Genomic DNA, 17,789 nt, shown 5'->3' with positions numbered 1-17,789 from the left:
TTTGAATTGCATTTTACTCCCAAAACTACTAAGAATTATGATTTTTATAAAAGCTCAACTCACATACATATACATACATTCACAAGTCTACAGAATCGAACTTCTGCTCTGAGGGTTGATGGTGTTCTCAATATTCTGCCACATTCATGCTAATAAATACATTCACTCTCAATAAACACAAAATGAGATAACCAAGTACTATTTATATACAATATGATTCCTCCAAAAATTGAAACAAAGGACAAAACTAATCTCTATTGTGCTCATGCAGAATTCTTGTATTGGATGGCATTCCTACATGCTCTCTGTGGAACCAAGGAATGTAGGGGACCTCAGTGGCTGAGTTGTTAGGGTGACTGACTTGTTTTTGTCATGCTAGTGGTCCTGGTGTAACCCAAGGTTTTTTAATTGAAAATAGTATGAAAAATGTATTTTAAGGTATCTCATCCATGGGATGCAATGGGTAGTTGGACGTTAAGCCCTCCTGTAAGACGGGAATTGCTTTATATAGAGCCAAAGAATGATACACTTTGAGCAATCTTTCTCTACATGCCACATAGCAGTTTTATCCCAAAAGTCACTGTCCGTGTGTCAACCTCACATGGTCTATACTTAATTGAGTGAGAACGATCCTTCTCTTACAACCTGTGTGGCATATGGTGGTCTCTCAGAGGAGGGGAACACACGATTGAAGCGTATTATGAATTGTTGCTTAAGATTTTTGTACGGCACCCCACAGGGATCCCAGGTGTCGGGGTTGTATTCCCAACGTTCCTGGCTATTCCCCTCCTTCCGTGCACAGTATTTCCTAGGTTGCTTTCTTGTCCAGTCCATCCACATTCAGCGGCCACCTTCCATCACCCAATCCCTCCATTTCAACTCCTCACATCACACTCGTAACACCCTCTCATCCCCAATCGACCTTATCCTTCCGCAACATACAACCCATACCTTCGAAAGATCCTATCTGATCCGAGGCCCTAAACTCTGCAACTCCCTCCCCCTTTCTATTCGTCATGCTGCCTCCTTTTCCTCCTTTAAATCCCACCTGTATAATCACCTCCTCTCCCTCCAAGCATAGACCTCACGTTAACATTTTATATTTTTGTTTAATATTCTTGTAATTTTCTCTTCTGGCCTGCCTTACTGGTATACATTGTGCCAAGATTTCTATCGTTTTTACTCTTAATTTCATAGAAGGAACTTCCTTTATTTATTTCATGTAAATTATTCTTAGGGGGCACCAGTCCCAGAATAAATTAATTTTTCTTAAAAAAAAAATCTACTGAGGAAACAAAACAAGAGCTTCTCTACCAATGTGTACCTTTGATGCTACCATCTCCTTTGTTCCTATTGTATTTTTAGCATCAGAAGACTGGATGGCATTGGTTTGGTCCATACATTGAGATGTCCCGGAATTAGCTACCTTGTCTGCTTTTTCATTACCCCCCCAGAACAATTGTAAGAACAACCACCACCCATTAGAAACGATACAGATGAGTTTATCTCACTAATAACAGCACAACTAGAGGGTCATGAACTTGTCGATATTTGGATTACAATATCTTATGGATCATACAACTATAATATGCCATGATTGCATTGATAATTATTTTTTGTTTAAATTATAAGCCCTTCTGCTTTTCAGATATCTGAATTAATATTTTTTTATTACTGTTCACTGAATAGCACCATTAAAACTAATTGACTTTTCTTTTTTTTTTTTGCCTTATGATCTTTGCATATTAGCCATGACGAATTCTTATATATATGTTGTTCAAATTGGGGGTTATCGGGAAAAAAGGGCCAGAGGCGGCGGTGGGAATCGAACCCACGACTGCGGCGTGAGAGTCTCTCATGCTAACCACTTGGTTACCGCGGTCCCCCTAATTGAGACTTAATGGGGTATACAACATTCCATCATCAGCCCCTAATAGTCCATATTCACTCTAATAAATACATTCACTCTTAAACCATATTTGAGATACCTACCAAGTACTATACAATCAAACTGTCTTGTTCTATCCAAACATCTGATCAGAAGAACCAAATACTCACTACCGTGCTCAGGCACAATCTTATGTCAGTTGGTATTCCTACAAGCTCCCTATATGGAGCCAAGGACACCCGTCAATTATGATTACAATTCTCTACATGCCATACATAGTTAATTTTGGCCTATGAAAAGTAAATATATATGTGTCATCCTCACATGACCTCTTCTTAATCAGATGAGGATGATTCCTATTCTAACATTCAGGGCCTCTGAGAGCCACCCATTTACTATGTTCTTGATACATAGAAGCTTCTTTTCATATCCAACCCATTGATGTAGCTATTTCCATTTTATAATTTTTAGCATGTGAGGGGGTGAACCATGATGGTTAAGTCAGGAGGTTAAGTGTCCTGGCTTGGAGCTTTCTCTATTTAGCTAAAATTGTAGGCAATTATTTTAAGTTAAATCTATTATTGGGTTGAGTATATTTATTAGCATGGGAGAATAGTTTGAAAGAAATATGACTGAATATTGAGTACAAGATGATGGAGGATTATTATTGAAATATGGCCATTTACTTTTAGAGAAAGGTTACTTGATCTGTACCACATAATTGAAAGGGGTCACTTCTTGGCTCCATATAAAGAACAAGTAGCGATACCACCCAATATTACAATTTAGTTTAGTATCTTTTTTCTGACTCAGATCATCCTGGGTTCAGGCATTGACTGTGCTCTTGATACATAGGAGATTGTCTTCAGATACAACCAACTGATACTGCCATTTTTTAAAACTTAGTTTTTATTGTATTTTTAGCATCAGGAGGTTGGGACGTCCTGGGATTAGCTGCTTAATCTGCCTTCTCGACTTTGCTAAAATTATAATAAATTTATAGTATTTTGTGTTAAATTTACTATTGGGTTGAGTGTTTTTATTAGCATGATGACAAAGTATGAGAGAACGACAGAGTACGGACTACTGCATGATAATGGGGCTTCACTTCAGATTCGGCCCACTGATGCTGCTCTTTCCTTTTGATCATATTTTTGATTACATTTTTTGCATCAGAGGGCTGTGATAGGTTTGGTGGATGGGACATCTTAACCTTAGCCTCATCACTGTGACCACTTCAACCAATATCCTGCTTATCCTGCATAGTTTGTGGATGCTCCTTAACCAAAGGGAGTTTGGAGTGGAACTTAAAGAATCTTTGATCAATGATTTCCCTAACGGTAGGTATATTCAGCTCCCAATGTAACTGAGAGTTGTGCACATACCACTCAGCATTGACAGCAATTCTCAGCACCTTATTTTGCAGTACCTTGAGTCACCTTATTTTGGAGGTAGAGGCAGACCCCATACTTTGCACCTGTAGAGTACTAGTTGCCTGATAGGCGCTTTATAAATTAGAAGAGTCACTGCTGGCTTCAGTTTAAACTTCCTGTTGATCAGGGTGTAAAGCATACCTAGTCAAACATATCCTTCATTTTCCTTTTTGTTTATATGTGTATTCCAAGTCAGCTTTTAAACTTTTGGTAAACTCCCTGATACTCGACTGGGCTGTCTTTGTCCAAGCGATGTTTATTCCTTCAATATTTAGTTCACGATGGTTTGGGGTCCTTTGTAGAGTAAAAATCTTACTTTCTCATTTAATGGGGTTATGTGGAGTCTTCAGTCTGAGCAGTATAAGTTGATCGTTTCTCTAAGGCCACCTGAACGCAGATTTGACCTTTTCTGGTGATTTTTGCAGTAGCATATATCAATCATCAGCATAAGCAGCCATGCTCTCCAGAATTTGGGAAAACATAGAGGAAGATATTAAATAGGATGGGAGGTGGGACAGATCCTTGTGGTGTGCCAGTGAAGATGATTTTAGAAGATCAATGTCAATAAAAGCAGCTACTGTGAGACTTTTATCCTCAAATCGCTATGATTTCATTTATTTTACATATTTGGTGACATGTTGAGTGGTGTTCCACAAAATCAAATTGATAAGCTGGATTTGTATATTAAAAGAAGAAACTGAATCTGACCCTTGACTGCCACAACACTCATTTCATTTAAATTATTTAATTTTTTTATATTTTATTATATTTTCAAACTAACCAACCATTAATAAAAGTTACAAAAGTAAAATTCAATGTAAAATATTTCTTGTTTTGAAAAATTATCTTTTAGAAAATTGTTTACACTTTATAATCTATATCAATATAATTTCTTATCTTGAAATAACAATTGTTTATAGTAAATATATTTTATTTTTGTAAAAAATGCTGTTAGATTATTAGAAATTAATAAAGGTGTGGTGAGTATGTTGACTCGCTTTCTTGTAAAAACAAATCTTTGAGTAGAACCGTAATTTACAAAAAAGTGCTTTTAGATTAGTATGAAATTACAAAGTCCAAATAAATTCATAAACATACATGTAGTACTTTATTTGTTATTTTTGTTCTTATTTAATAGTGATCTTATGATCTTATTTATTTGTTCTTCATATTTGTGAACACTTTTATCATTCACCAAGGAATTCCAGGGTCAGGGTCTTTCTGTCATCACCCTGACCCATCCAAACCTCCTTGAACCACTTTGTAACCTCAAGATTACCAAGATTACCAAGGAGTACCAAGCCAAATGGTTTCCAGTTGAGACCAGTCAAAAGGAAAAGATGGACCCATCAAAGGAGTTGGCTGATGAAGAACACAATGTCAAAATAGAAAATTACAAAGATACCGTTTACCGCCTGGATTTGTTCTACGGCATAGGTAAATCAAGCGAAAGATAGTTTTATATTAATTTGTAATAAAACTTTTTTAGTCAAAAGGCAACTGCTTCGCTACCAGAACTACATATCAGGCCTTTTTCCAGTCTTGTCAGACGACAAGATCGTAGGGAGTGTGCGAGACAGCCTGTACTGCACCAAGGCGATATGGAGTCTTTACCAAGCATATCAGTAATTGACTCAACTAAAATAATAATAACAATAGGTGTGGGTTTACAAAAATAACCAGAGAACTGATAGAAAATTTAGTGCAGTTATTAGATTTGGTAGTTCATAAATGTAATTTTAAAAAATATACTTAGCGTTGAATCTTACAATGTTTTGTTAAATTTGCTTACTTTGGTGCGATCATGGTTTTTTAAAAGTTAAAATTGCATGATTTAATAATTAAAAAGCATGAAAAATTCTTTTTTAAACAGTGCATTGGCGCCACGGTTTTCCGATATAGTCGAGGATTTCAGTGTTTCTTTATTCGTTTTTGTTCTTTCTGCATTGTGAAATCATTTACTGATTTATTACAAGTCTTATGTTTACTTAATTTCCCTATTTGGTTTATTGTACCCTATTTTATCATCTATTGACTTTACGTTATGCCCTTTGAGCTGATGATGTTTGCGCTACCTCTCGATCACATAAAAAGAATCTTTTTTTCTTTGCCAGTTTTTGTCATCTATGTCCACTAATTAATCAGTAATATTATAACATTTCCATTTTTTGCCTGATTTGGTTGAGTTATTTATTTATTAATTATCAAATGTACATATTTCATAAAAGTATTTAACAGAATTATTTGTCGGAAATCCGTTTGACAGGGAAAAACCTTTTTTTTTTAAATTTAATATATTTATTACAATCTGTAACATTATTTACAACAAGTCTTTTCAAAGGATCTTCGGAAGAGGTCAAAACAGAGAAAACTCCTTACGGTTTTCGCCGAGCTTTCGACAGTTTTATACTGTCATCTTCAGGGCATGTTTTATTATGATATAAACAAACAATTAAAACATGAAAAAACAATAATTACAATAATAATTGAATATCTTACTTTAAAACCTTAATAGGAAATTAAACAACATGGTGTTTTGGGCACAGAAGTACATTATGTTTTTTGGGGCTCAGCATCGAAACATTAATTTAAATTGAATACATTAATAATTAAAAATTATAGCTAAAATTACAGTAAAAATAAAAATTAAAAACGTGGTCGAGAAAGGTTTTTATTGATTTGATCTGTGATCCTACTTTATTGTTATTTAAATTTTAAAATAAGTTAATTGTATATGTACATATATATTTAAGAAACATACTGTGATCACATGTACCTGAAAAATAAAAAAAAGGAGGATTTTATTGTTTTTTAGACTTATATGAGGTAACCTTTCTCGACCACGTTTTTAATTTTTATTTTTACTGTAATTTTAGCTATAATTTTTAATTATTAATGTATTCAATTTAAATTAATGTTTCGATGCTGAGCCCCAAAAAACATAATGTACTTCTGTGCCCAAAACACCATGTTGTTTAATTTCCTATTAAGGTTTTAAAGTAAGATATTCAATTATTATTGTAATTATTGTTTTTTCATGTTTTAATTGTTTGTTTATATCATAATAAAACATGCCCTGAAGATGACAGTATAAAACTGTCGAAAGCTCGGCGAAAACCGTAAGGAGTTTTCTCTGTTTTGACCTCTTCCGAAGATCCTCTGAAAAGACTTCTTGTATCCAGCAGGTTGATAATCTAGTTTCATCGTTACATTATTTACAACATGTAATGAGTTAAATTTACAATTGACATGGACCATGAAGGGGGGTTAACAACCGCTATACACAAGGACTAATACTCCTAGGACAAAGATTGGGCGACTTGATTGGGGTAAGAGGATAGTTTAGTATGGAAAGTGAAAATTTTTATTTTTTTTAAATTTTTTAAATGAGGGTTCACAACATCATAGGTCATATAAACCCTCAGGGTGCCGGTGTTTTTGAAAAAAAGCAAAAAAAAAACTTTGGAAGTATGTCGCTGGATTCGAACCCGGGACCTTTACCTTACAGTGATGAGCTCCGTGTCAACGCTTAAACTGTTTGCACTCACTGATGACCCTAAAGGAGTGTAAAGGGTGTTGTTAGAGGTGTAGTAAGGAGCATAAGGAGCATTGACTATGTTTCTGAGCACTTTGGATTGTAAGGGCTATATTCTTTTGATGTTGGAAAGTTTGGCGGTGCCCCACAGTTCTCGTACGTATGTCCAGATTGGTTTTAGTATTGTATGTAGATTGTCAGTTTGTTTTTCATTGAAATGTTAGATTTGCTCAACAGTCTGTAGAGTAGTCATGTCACATTGGTTTATTGCCATATTTTAGCCCTGTGGGTTGGTTACAGGTTAGCCTTGAGTCTAGATGGAACCCAAGGTGGCGGACGCAGTCTGTTTTTGAGATGAGAGTGTATTGAGGAATATTGTATGAGGGGTTTTCTTTCAAAGATGTGTGCTTTTGTTTTCATTAAGCTTTTCCGTCATGTTTTCTTCATTTGGCTGTTTTTCAGGAGCTCCTCTGAAGCAATTATGGGGTAGGAATGAAAGGATAGCGCAGCTATGTCATCAGCAGGTGGAGGGTGAAGTTGGGATGTCTGCGGTGTAGAGGAGTTAAAGGATCGGTCTAAGTATTCTGCCCTGAGGTACTCACTAGAGGTCAATAGTCAGAGTAGGCTGATACTTCGTAGATTCTGAAGGTTTGGTTAGGTAGAGGGCATTTGATAGGATGTGCTTTATTTTGTACAGGAGGCCTTCATGCCAATCACAGGGAAATAACTAACAAAAGAAAACCACTAAGTTTGATAGAACAAATTTTTTAAATGAGCACATTACTGAAGCAGAATCGCAATGTTGAAAAATTAAATAAATCAAATCAAAATCATATATACATATAATATCACAAATATCACAGTTGGAGTTGTTTGTCTAAGGTTGTCTCCTTGGCTGGGCTTTCTGAAGGATATTTTTGACTCTGTGATATTTCCAGCGTGCATGAAGGTTGTGAGTACCAGTGTGTCTGAACAGGTTGTGCAGACAATTATTGAAGAACGATGCAGTTTTCTGTCATCGTAGATTCTATCATTTTAAGTTCTATTCTCTGGTGCAAGTTCTCCACTTTCGTCCACTTTGGATTAAAGCCCTTGCCTTCTTCTCCCTCCAGTTTGTCCTTCTAAGAATTAAAAAAATTCAGATTTTGAACAAATTTACATAGTTTCCTGTAGAAAAGGAAGAAAAATATAATAATTAAACATAAACAAAACTTGTCCATATGCCAAATAAAAATATTAACTGGCACAACATATTCAAAACTATGTTTAAAATTTTGGTTCACTATAATCAAATTCAATTCATTAAATTAGTTTTTTCATGATTCTTTTTTCATATTCTTTGAAGTTCTGATTTTTTAAAATTCAATTTGATGGTAATGATTTTTATAGTCAATGACAAACCCTTGTCATGCTGGAAGATGCCCTTAGCCTTGTTCCTTGGTGCTGTTTGACTGTGTGTACAGTATCTGTATTTTGTTTGTTAATGTACATGAAAATGTGACCTGGCGACCCAGAGAGCTGCATTTGGCTGCTAGTTATTTTTTAATGCATGCCTAAGATTTATATTTTACCATCTACTGGTATAGCTCTTGTTCATATATGAGTAGCATGAAATGATAAGATTATTTCTCTAGAGGAGGAATGATAAAACTCTAATAAATTACATCCTTTTGTCTTTATTGCTCTGAAATTATAATTTATTCTTTGTTCGTTAATACCGTGTCATGGTAAAATCGTTATTTCCAATCTGTGACAGTTTTACTTGAATTTGTGTTTTATGTGACTTGCTTTATCCAGACGGATTGACGATGACCGAGGAAAATCGTATGAGTTGGGCCAGTCAGCGGTGAAATGCATGCGTGGCATTTTGCAATGTTGGATCAAGCAAGCTGACCGAGTTGAGGAGTTCAAACGAAATCAAAATTTTAAATTTTCTCTACACTCCAAGTTTAACTTGACAACAGGCGATGAGATTCTAAAAGACAGCGACTACAACCACCTCCAGGTTTTTTATTTTTTTAAAATTCAAACAATCAGTTTTCAAATTGTTCTTACACCATATACTTCCAGATTGACAACGTATCCCTTTATTTGATATTCTTAGTCCAAATGATTTCATCAGGACTGCAAATAATATATACACAAGACGAGGTTGCATTTGTGCAAAATTTGGTTTACTACGTTGAAAGAGCGTACAGAACGCCCGACTTCGGAATGTGGGAAAGAGGGACAAAATACAATGACGGTACACCAGAAATTCATGCGAGGTGATTAACATTAGCCTGATTGTATTGTAAAACATAAATAAACTCAAAGTCTCATCCATCAGTTCGATTGGTATGGCAAAAAGCGCTCTGGAGTCCATCAACGGCTGCAACCTGTTTGGTGAGAAGGGCGCCTCCTGGTCTGTTATCTACGTCGACATCGACGCACACAACAGGAACAGAAGCATATTTGAAACCCTGCTTCCTAGGGAGTCGAGCACCAAGGCGGAAGATGCATCTCTGTTAATGACAGTCTCCTTCCCGGCTTTCGCCACGCACGAGGTCTCCTTGGTCGTAGAGACCAAAAAACATTTGCATTCGCTCAAAGGAAAATACGGATTCAAACGGTTCATACGAGACGGTTACAAATCTGTTCTTGAGGACCCTTCAAGGCGCTTTTACAAAGTCAGCGAAAGCAAGGTAATTCCTCTTTTATAACTATTCGACCATTAGTTTTTTAAACAACAGATCTATTTAGGAATTTGAAAATATAGAAAGTGAATGGCCTTTGTTCCTAATGTTCATGATTATCGATGGCGTATACCATGGAGATAATAAACAGATTAAAGAATATCAAACTACTTTGAAGTCAATCCTCCGAAAAGACAGTAATGGTGGTAAGTGGTTTAAACATTTATTTATTTTATAACGTATTTTATTAGTAAAACAATTAAAGAGGTCTTCACATCTATGCACATGTCAAACATCTATAATTTACGATTATAGGTCTGGCATCAATAACTTCATTTCCTTTTAATTATTTTGTAATGAGTACTTGTTAATGTTACGAGTTGGATCTTCGGGAGGTCAAATGACGGATGAAACAAATAGAAAAATAACAGCTTCCGGGTTCATCCGAGCTTTCAGTGACTTATATCCTGAGGGCCTAGATTTATTAAAACAGTACATATAAATTTTTTGACAATATAATACAATTTTGTAAAATAAGTATCCAAAATTACAATTGATAAGGAACAAAAAATAGCATAAATTATTCATTAGAATACCTACATCCCCAAGAAAGACGAATTTACATAAACCATATAAGTTATGATTGCTTGAGCAAGGTGTTGAGCAACAGGAGATAAGGCATCCAGCGTCATTTGACCTCCTGAAGATTAATTGATGCAGGTTGATAACTTCAACTTCATCAAATACTTATTTTTACAAGTAGTACAGTGTGGTTTTTTACAATTATTATTCATAGTTAGTACAATCAGATCAGATTTGTTAGGCAAGGTCCTAAGGTATATTGTCACATCATATCCAAAGCCTACCCGACAAGGGGTCTACTCCCTCATCCACAGCTTCATAAATAGACACATCATCCAAGGCTAATATTATGAAGTTTTGCCATCTGAGGTCACAACTTCATTAGCAAGGTCCTGGGGTCCATGCACTCCAAAGTCGCGCTATCCAAGGTTCTTAATCTGAAGCTGAGCTAGGGTATAAGACAGGCCATTACTCGGAGAAAGTCAGTGACATTCAGAGTCAGAACCTGAATGAGTATCGTGGAGATGGAGTCAGATGCTGAGGCCATGTGCAGTGACAGCTGAGATGGAGTCAGTGACAGGCAGTGTAGGCTGACACAAGAGAATCTGAACACGAGGTCTGCAGTGTGAACAATCGATAGCTACCTTATCTTTGTTCATCCTGGTCTACTGCTGGTTTTGTATATCTCGTTTCAGCCTTTTACTATCTAAAGTTGTCCTGGGTGTATGTCTCCTATGTAAGATAAGGAGACATACACCCAGGACAACAATTTCAGATCTCATGCTACATGCTGAGGTCCTCTATAACTCTTTTGAAATAGTGCGTCAAGGTCTGAAGGTTATCGACCATTACCTTCATCATCTGTGCCCCATAATGCAATTCATGCTGGTATTGCTACTCAGATAACTTTAGTTGGAGGACCATAGTTGCTGAGCGGTTAGGGCATCTGACTCGTCTCTGCCACACTATCGGTTCTAGGTTTGAATCCTAAAGCTGGTTGCTTTTTAATTGATAATGGGATGAAAAATTTATCGTAAAGTGGTTTGACCGCTCATCCACAACACCCAAGTAGTTGGGTGTTAAAAGGAATTACTTTCCATAGCTTTAGTCATTAGACTATGTCCTTTTTATATGTCTTAATATTTGTCGAAAGTACCAAGTTTCTCTTTCCTTCGGTCTGTTTCTTAAAGCATATAAAAAAATAAATAAATAAAATAAGGGTTACATTCTTTCTTTTTATTATTTTTAGATCCAGTAATCCCGATGTACTTTTATGTAAAAAATGAAAACCTTGCCGAAGAGAAGGCTAACCCAGGAAGCCAGGAAAGGGTTTCAAGTGTCGAAGGCTCAGGTGATAAGAACCCACTTTTCCTGTGGAATCAAGCCGTTTTTGTCATTTCTCAGTTGCTCACATCTGGACTGCTTCATATCAATGAACTTGATCCAGTTAAGCGGCACTTACCATCCTTCTCGCGGCCAAGGAAGAATGGACGCTATTCGGCTTTTCAGGTAGCACATGATTTTACTTTCAAGAAAGTTGGATTATCATTAAATGAATTGATTCAATATGTGCTTGTTTCTCAAATTTTTGGCTTTTTTTTTAGGGGACTGCTACAGACTTAGTAGTCCAGATTGTATTGATAGCTGAGTCAATGCGCCTGCAAGCAATGATGGCCACTTACGGCATACAGACACAGACACCGCATGAGGTCGAGCCGATCCAGATCTGGTCTTCAAACCAACTCGTGAAAGTCTATGAGAACCTTGGCGTCAACTCGAAACTTAGATTAAAAGGAAGACCACCTAGACCAGTCGGTGCCCTCGGCACGAGCAAGGTGGTAATTTTTTGTTTTTAAATTTCATTTAAAATGAACTTAAGGTATCAGTTCTACAGAGTGGCAGGAACGACTGTCTTGTGCTACCCTCTTATATTTGAAGTTTCTGAATTCTATCTCTACAGAGACATGGCATTACTGATCGAAGACATTAAAACCGAGCTGCAGTTTGTATCTAGATACTGGAGACTCTCAGGTCGGCCTACGTTTTGCCTTCTTATACGAGAAGATCACATGAGGTATCTTTTCAATATAAATTGTTCTTACGTCTTTTTATTTTTGTATTTTTTTAAGAGATCCGCAGTTTAAAGAGATGCTAGACTTGATGGCAATGCTGAAGAAAGGTTGTTGTGAGGGCATCAAAGTGCGCACTGGAAGGCTTCAAAATTTAATCTCATCTTCATGTGTTGGTTTGTAAAATGTATTTAAGAACTTTATATTCTTGCAATTTGATTGTTATGTGCTTGTTATGTTGTGTCAGACAGACCAACCAGTGAAAATAGGCAGATAAAAATGATCGCTAATGATCAAATTACAAGTTCATCAGCCCGTAGGCCGCAAGAGGAAATCTGTCAAGTTAACTTTAATATTCTTCTTCCCCCAAAAGGATGTTCACTCGAACAGACTTGTAATATTGCTTGTAAAATGCTTCCTATTTTACAAGCGATATTATTAATTATTATTATACAATATTACAAGTCTGTTCGAATGAACATCCTTTTGGGGGAAGAAGAATATAAAAAGTTAAATTGACAATCCCTTTTTTGTTTTGATGCAATTTTTATTTAGTCATTATCGTTTACACACTCGTTTTTGTTCAATATCTCTATTTCTATGAGGTGTTTGCTAACTTAAAATGGAGGAAAAAATGCGTTTTAATCATATATGGTTTATTGTCACAATGGGAAAAATCTGAGTTCAGAAGCTCAATTAATTATACCCAATTTTTTCGAAATGAAAAATTTGTGTCACAGGTAGGATTCGAACCCACAACTTTCGGCTAAATACACCGCTGCTCTACCACTTGAGCTACTGTGACTTCGATCGCCCATGCCATAAACTTCCCATTTCGACTGCCCGTTTTAGTTGTCTCTTGATTATAACACTTGGCCTTTATGGTGTAGAACAATGCTGTCATTAGTATAGAAGACCATTCTGCACTTCTTGGGTAGGGATAAGACATTAAGGAACATGATAAATAAAACAGGGTCCAGGATTCATCCTTGGGAAATTTCAGCCGTCAATGTGAGAAGCAGAGAGTCATATGTGAAACACGAAAATCTTTGGTTTTTGTACGACTGAATAACTTTTATTTGATAAACAGGAAAGTTATATTTTATTAATAAGTATATGGCTTCTTCGTGCCAAACAGTTTCAAGTAGTGGTAAACTGTCCCTGAGTGCTGAGTTGCTCTTTCCCAGATTGGGTGATGACTGTGGGGAATGGTAGCCAAGTGGTTAAGACTCAGACTCTTGGCTAGTAAATCCCACAGTTGTGGGTTCGATCCCCACCGTCACCTCTGAATTTTTTTTCTGACGCCTAAGGGGACCGGTGGCTGCGATTGAAAGAAATTGACACGACACTCATCAATGGAAGGTCTGGGGCAGGATCGGATCTCACTGACCCTGAATTTGGTCTCGGTGAAGAACACTGGCACACCGGGGGCTCAATTCACTGTTGCGAGCTCCCAAAAAATGGAGCCAGGAATAAAGTACAATAAGCTGTACAGCTGCAGAGCTCAGGGGGACCTCCTCCTCCAGTACCTGGTATCTGTTGTAAAAAAAATTGGTGAACTGTTCTCTTTCACAGATTGGGTGATATTCCATGCTCGTTAGAAGAACTTATTAAAATGTTTAGCCTGGAGCTTAAGAGAATGATGGCTTGATGGGGCACCATGGGATTTCCTTGCTTTCTTTAGAAATATGACTTTTGATGTCTTCCAAAAGATTTTTTTAAAATTTTTTTAAACGAAGATATTTCAATTACGAGGTTAAACAAACCCTCAGGGTGCCAGGGTTTTTGAAAAAGCCCATTTATAAGCATGTCCAGCAGCCCTGCATTCAAACCCGGGACTTTTACCTTACAGCAATGTTAACAGACACCCTAAAGTTTTGGATAGTATTTGAGAATTAGCAGTTGAAAATTTTAATAGTACTTAAGTTTTGTGCAGAAGGAACTTTAAGAGAATGTCATTTTTTGCTTTGCAATTTTGAATAATAAGAAAAAAGTATTGTAAAGTCGTTCTGATCCTAAGTTCCGACACCTAATGTGTAGTTGGATGTTAGTGGCACAGGAATTACTTTTTTACATATTTTTTATAATGTTAATTTTAACATGTTTCCATTTTAGAACATTTGGATTTCGTGAATATGCTGGACCCGAGTGAAACCACTTTTCAACAGTTTGACCAATTAGAACACGAATACATCGGATATCAAAGCTTGACCGATATTCCATTGGCAACTTGTTATAACGAAAAATTTGTCGATTATAAAGTAATTAAATGCGTATCTTAGCCTAACTATATTTCTTGTGGTAATTAAATTAACTAATGCAGGCTTACCAATACAAATCGATCCCAGATATTATTGATGCATTGAGAAGCTCACCAGGAATGTTTAGCCAAGCACAGCTTCTAGGCCATCTTTTGAACAAATGTGGAGCGAATTACGAAGTACAAGGAAAGACAGGTAATCATTTAACAAAATTTTAACATTGAGTTTAAACTTTAACCTTTAAACTAATGATTTTGTTCAGTGACAAAACATTTGGAGGACCTTCACAGTAAAGCAGGTTGTCATCATTACTGGGCTGTGGTTCGGTATTGCAGTAGCTTGTTGAACCACACGGTGGACAGCATTGGCCCTTTTATCACCGCTGTTCTCGTCAGTGGTAAACAGTTGACTATTGGTGTAATCAGCCAGGAAGAGACTGTATTCGAAAAGCCGTTGACCCCTGCTGAGTTCCAATCGATAATTTATTCAACAATCCACCCGCACAGTGTCATCGAGGCGGTTTTGCAGCAGGAGATTGTTCTATATTGCGGCAGGCTCATAGCAACTAGTCCACATCTCTTTAGAGGGATTCTCAAAATCAGAGTTGGGTGAGGCGTTAATCTTTGAACTGGCAAGTAGTCACTAAGTCCATCTAAACCTGTTGGTTTTTTTATGTTAGTCAAGTGTGTTTCAGCTTTGAACCACCTAGTTCCTCACTGAAGATGGCGTAGACAGACCCAGTGCCAGTTCAATATAGTTTATATTCTAAAACTTAAAAAAAGCTGGTTTATCATTTTAATGTATATTTTTATTATGTGCAATAAATCTTGTTTAGATGGGTTGTCGAGGCTATGAAAATTTACTTAGAAATTTCTCAGAATGAAGAGACCCTTGAAAATTTAAGCCCGTTCCAAGTTAGACAGCTTCTTTCTAAAATTCTATCTGTGAGTGAGTGGGCTTCGAAAGAACAGTAAGTTTTTTTTTTAATTTTCTTCAATTTTTTAAATGAAAGTTTATTTTAAGATTGTGCCCGTTGGCAAGAAGGCGGCTTGAAGGATGTCTGTGTCGTGTTCCAAAAAAGTTTTACCAGAGGGTATGGTGCATCCTTTCGAGGACATTGCAGGGTGTCAAAGTTAAGGGCTGCGTACTTCCTCACCAGCCTGAGCTCTCCGACATGACGAGCTCGGAATTAAGGTTCTCCCTTCTAATTGAGCAAGCTCTCAACAAAATTCAAGAACCAGAATACAGGCAAATCATTGTAGAAGTAAGCTGATTTCATTTTTTAGCTTTTTGTTATTGAATTTCTATTAAAAAAAACATTATGCAAAGCAAATTATATTTAAAAAGGAAAAAAAAGTGTAAGGCTCATAATAGTGTCTTATGCGAGCACGACCGGTAGATGGGCCTCAGAGAACCTGAACAGGAGACGGGGGATCGTCCTCACCCGACTGAGGATTGGCCATAAACGGTTGACACATGAGCACCTGCTTTTGGGCCAAAGCCCGCGCAGGTAGATGCCCCAGATGCAGAGAAAGGTTGCTCGATGTGTCCCACATAATAGAGGCGTGTCATGCCTTGGCTCCATACATAGAGCTTGTAGGCATGCCGCCGGAGTTAAGAAGAGTTCTCGAACACGATAGCGAGTTTCAGAGTCCCCTGTTACGCTTTTTAGGGGAAATTGGGGTTTTTTATTGTATATAATATGTATTATGTGTTGTGTCTTTATGTTTTGTCTGAGTGCATGTATTTATTAGCGTGAATGGCGAGGGGTGAAGGTGAAATATAACGTCATCATCGCCCCTTGAATGTTGAGAGCGTAAGAGTGTGTGTTCGGGGTAGATGGTGGAATATTTATAAAAGTACTCCATCGACCCCAATCTAGATTAGTTATTAGTGTATAGGTTGGTGGAGGAATATCAAGTACTCCACCGACCAAACGGAATGAGTGTACTGTATGGATATATTTAAGTGTATGAATGTATTTATTTGTATGAATGTAGTGTTTGAAAGGGTACATAGAATATAGACTTAGTTGGGGGCTGAAATGACCTAAATCGGAAGCCCGTCAAAAAGAAAAAAAAGTCTTACGATTTCTGAATAATCATCGACTAACGGTCACTAATCACCACATATAGTGTCTTATAGTGCAGTCCTGTTAATACGAATTTATATCTAATCTGAACTGTAGTAAATTTTATTGTTAAAAATATATTTATTTTAGCTTTCCCCACTCTAAACTGTACTGCCGATTTTTTTTCTGCACTTTTATCTAAAAATTGTGAAGTCTGCGTGGTGATGAACTTGTAGTTTGGTACTTGCCATTTTAGTCTGCCTTTGCTTATCTTCATGTTTTAGTCTGTCAGACATGTTTTGATTTGTTATCATTTTCAGTTTTTTTGTTTTTCCGCTTATGACCTTGCATATTAGCCATAGTATGATTCTGTTGATTATTTCATCATATATAGTTGGGGGGAAGGGCTGTGTGAAAAAAATGGCTGGCCATTTTTTTGGCAACTGTGGGAAACGAACCTACGATCCTGAGGTCTACGAGCTGAGAGTCTATCACGCTGACCACTTGGCTATTACGATCCCTGGTTTTAACCAAAATTATTATTGGTGAGAAGCCAAATTGGACCTGGCAAACCATGGAAATGATCAAAAACGATAACTACACTATCATTCTTATCCTGCTTTTTCAAAACTTCCAACCTATTTTTCATTGAACGCATTTGCTGCCTGGTCCAGTGTGTTTACTCGACCTGTTTTACTGTTTATTTCTGTATTAGTTGGATCTGAATTTTTGCTAATCCAAATAGGACCTGATCCAAATCAGTTTGGACAAACAGGACATTACTGAGTACCTTTTTTTTTTATTTGGGGAAATGAAATTAAATAAATTTTTAAAAACAAATTGGTAAAAATTATTTCCTTTTGTTCCAGCTGCTTTGCATAGTTTCCACGATTTTGCAAAGAAATCCAGAATTGACTTTCAACAACGAACTCAATCTTGACGATCTGGTGATGGAAGCATTCGCCATATACTGCAAAGTTAGTGACAAGTTCAACCTTTTCAGTGGAAACGTTAAAAGCAAATTTTATTTTTAGGATACAAACAGGGAAAATTGTAACGATGTAAAGATCTTCTTTTCCGAAACTGAAGCCACTACGCTAGGCTATTTTGCCAGAGCCATTGTCAATAATGTGCTAAAAGGTGGCCATTTCACGATGTCGCTATCATCAGAAGATGGCAATAATTGTGCTGTTTCATGAAAAATTTTATTACGTTATATTTCCTAAAAATTAGAATTAAAATTTTTTTGTTATTAAGGAAAAAAGTGTTTGTAAA

The 17,789-nt window shown here is 36.6% G+C and overlaps 1 protein-coding gene across 3 annotated transcripts; it reads left to right on the top strand.

Annotated features, from left to right (window-relative positions):
* The first annotated feature begins 4,462 nt into the window (after positions 1 to 4,462).
* Positions 4,463 to 17,784, top strand: LOC106661193 (probable phosphorylase b kinase regulatory subunit beta). Of its 3 annotated transcripts, XM_014384439.2 has the most exons (17): positions 4,487 to 4,758; positions 4,811 to 4,946; positions 8,654 to 8,861; positions 8,927 to 9,123; positions 9,186 to 9,540; positions 9,599 to 9,737; positions 11,363 to 11,622; positions 11,718 to 11,948; positions 12,000 to 12,187; positions 12,243 to 12,358; positions 14,298 to 14,443; positions 14,506 to 14,638; positions 14,706 to 15,051; positions 15,279 to 15,413; positions 15,467 to 15,707; positions 17,384 to 17,491; positions 17,549 to 17,784. In XM_014384439.2, the coding sequence occupies exons 1-17, from the start codon at positions 4,662 to 4,664 to the stop codon at positions 17,711 to 17,713; spliced, it is 3,201 nt and encodes a 1,066-aa protein (XP_014239925.1). In that variant the 5' UTR covers positions 4,487 to 4,661; the 3' UTR covers positions 17,714 to 17,784. The 3 variants fall into 3 exon arrangements, with proteins under 3 accessions (XP_014239927.1, XP_014239925.1, XP_014239926.1); XM_014384440.2 differs by lacking the exon at positions 4,811 to 4,946 and having other exon boundaries at positions 4,669 to 4,758; XM_014384441.2 differs by lacking the exons at positions 12,243 to 12,358; positions 14,298 to 14,443; positions 14,506 to 14,638; ... (3 more) ...; positions 17,384 to 17,491; positions 17,549 to 17,784 and having other exon boundaries at positions 4,463 to 4,758; positions 12,008 to 12,145.
* Positions 17,785 to 17,789: the final 5 nt, after the last annotated feature.

The sequence above is a fragment of the Cimex lectularius genome, unplaced genomic scaffold, assembly GCF_000648675.2.
Source record: "Cimex lectularius strain Harlan isolate CLEC.00 unplaced genomic scaffold, Clec_2.1 scaffold47, whole genome shotgun sequence".
NCBI classification, from domain to species: Eukaryota; Metazoa; Arthropoda; class Insecta; order Hemiptera; family Cimicidae; genus Cimex; species Cimex lectularius.
Note: the sequence above shows the minus strand (reverse complement) of the source record. Positions and strands in the feature narration are given on the sequence as shown.

What these genes read in the sequence shown, in the direction of transcription:
- LOC106661193 (XM_014384439.2), top strand. Translation starts at nt 4,662, where the DNA reads ATGGACCCATCAAAGGAGTTGGCTGATGAAGAACACAATGTCAAAATA. An exon ending in CCGAAAAGACAGTAATGGTG is followed by an intron (nt 9,738 to 11,362) that starts GTAAGTGGTTTA and finishes TATTATTTTTAG; the next exon opens with ATCCAGTAATCCCGATGTAC. An exon ending in AAAAATTTGTCGATTATAAA is followed by an intron (nt 14,444 to 14,505) that starts GTAATTAAATGC and finishes TAACTAATGCAG; the next exon opens with GCTTACCAATACAAATCGAT.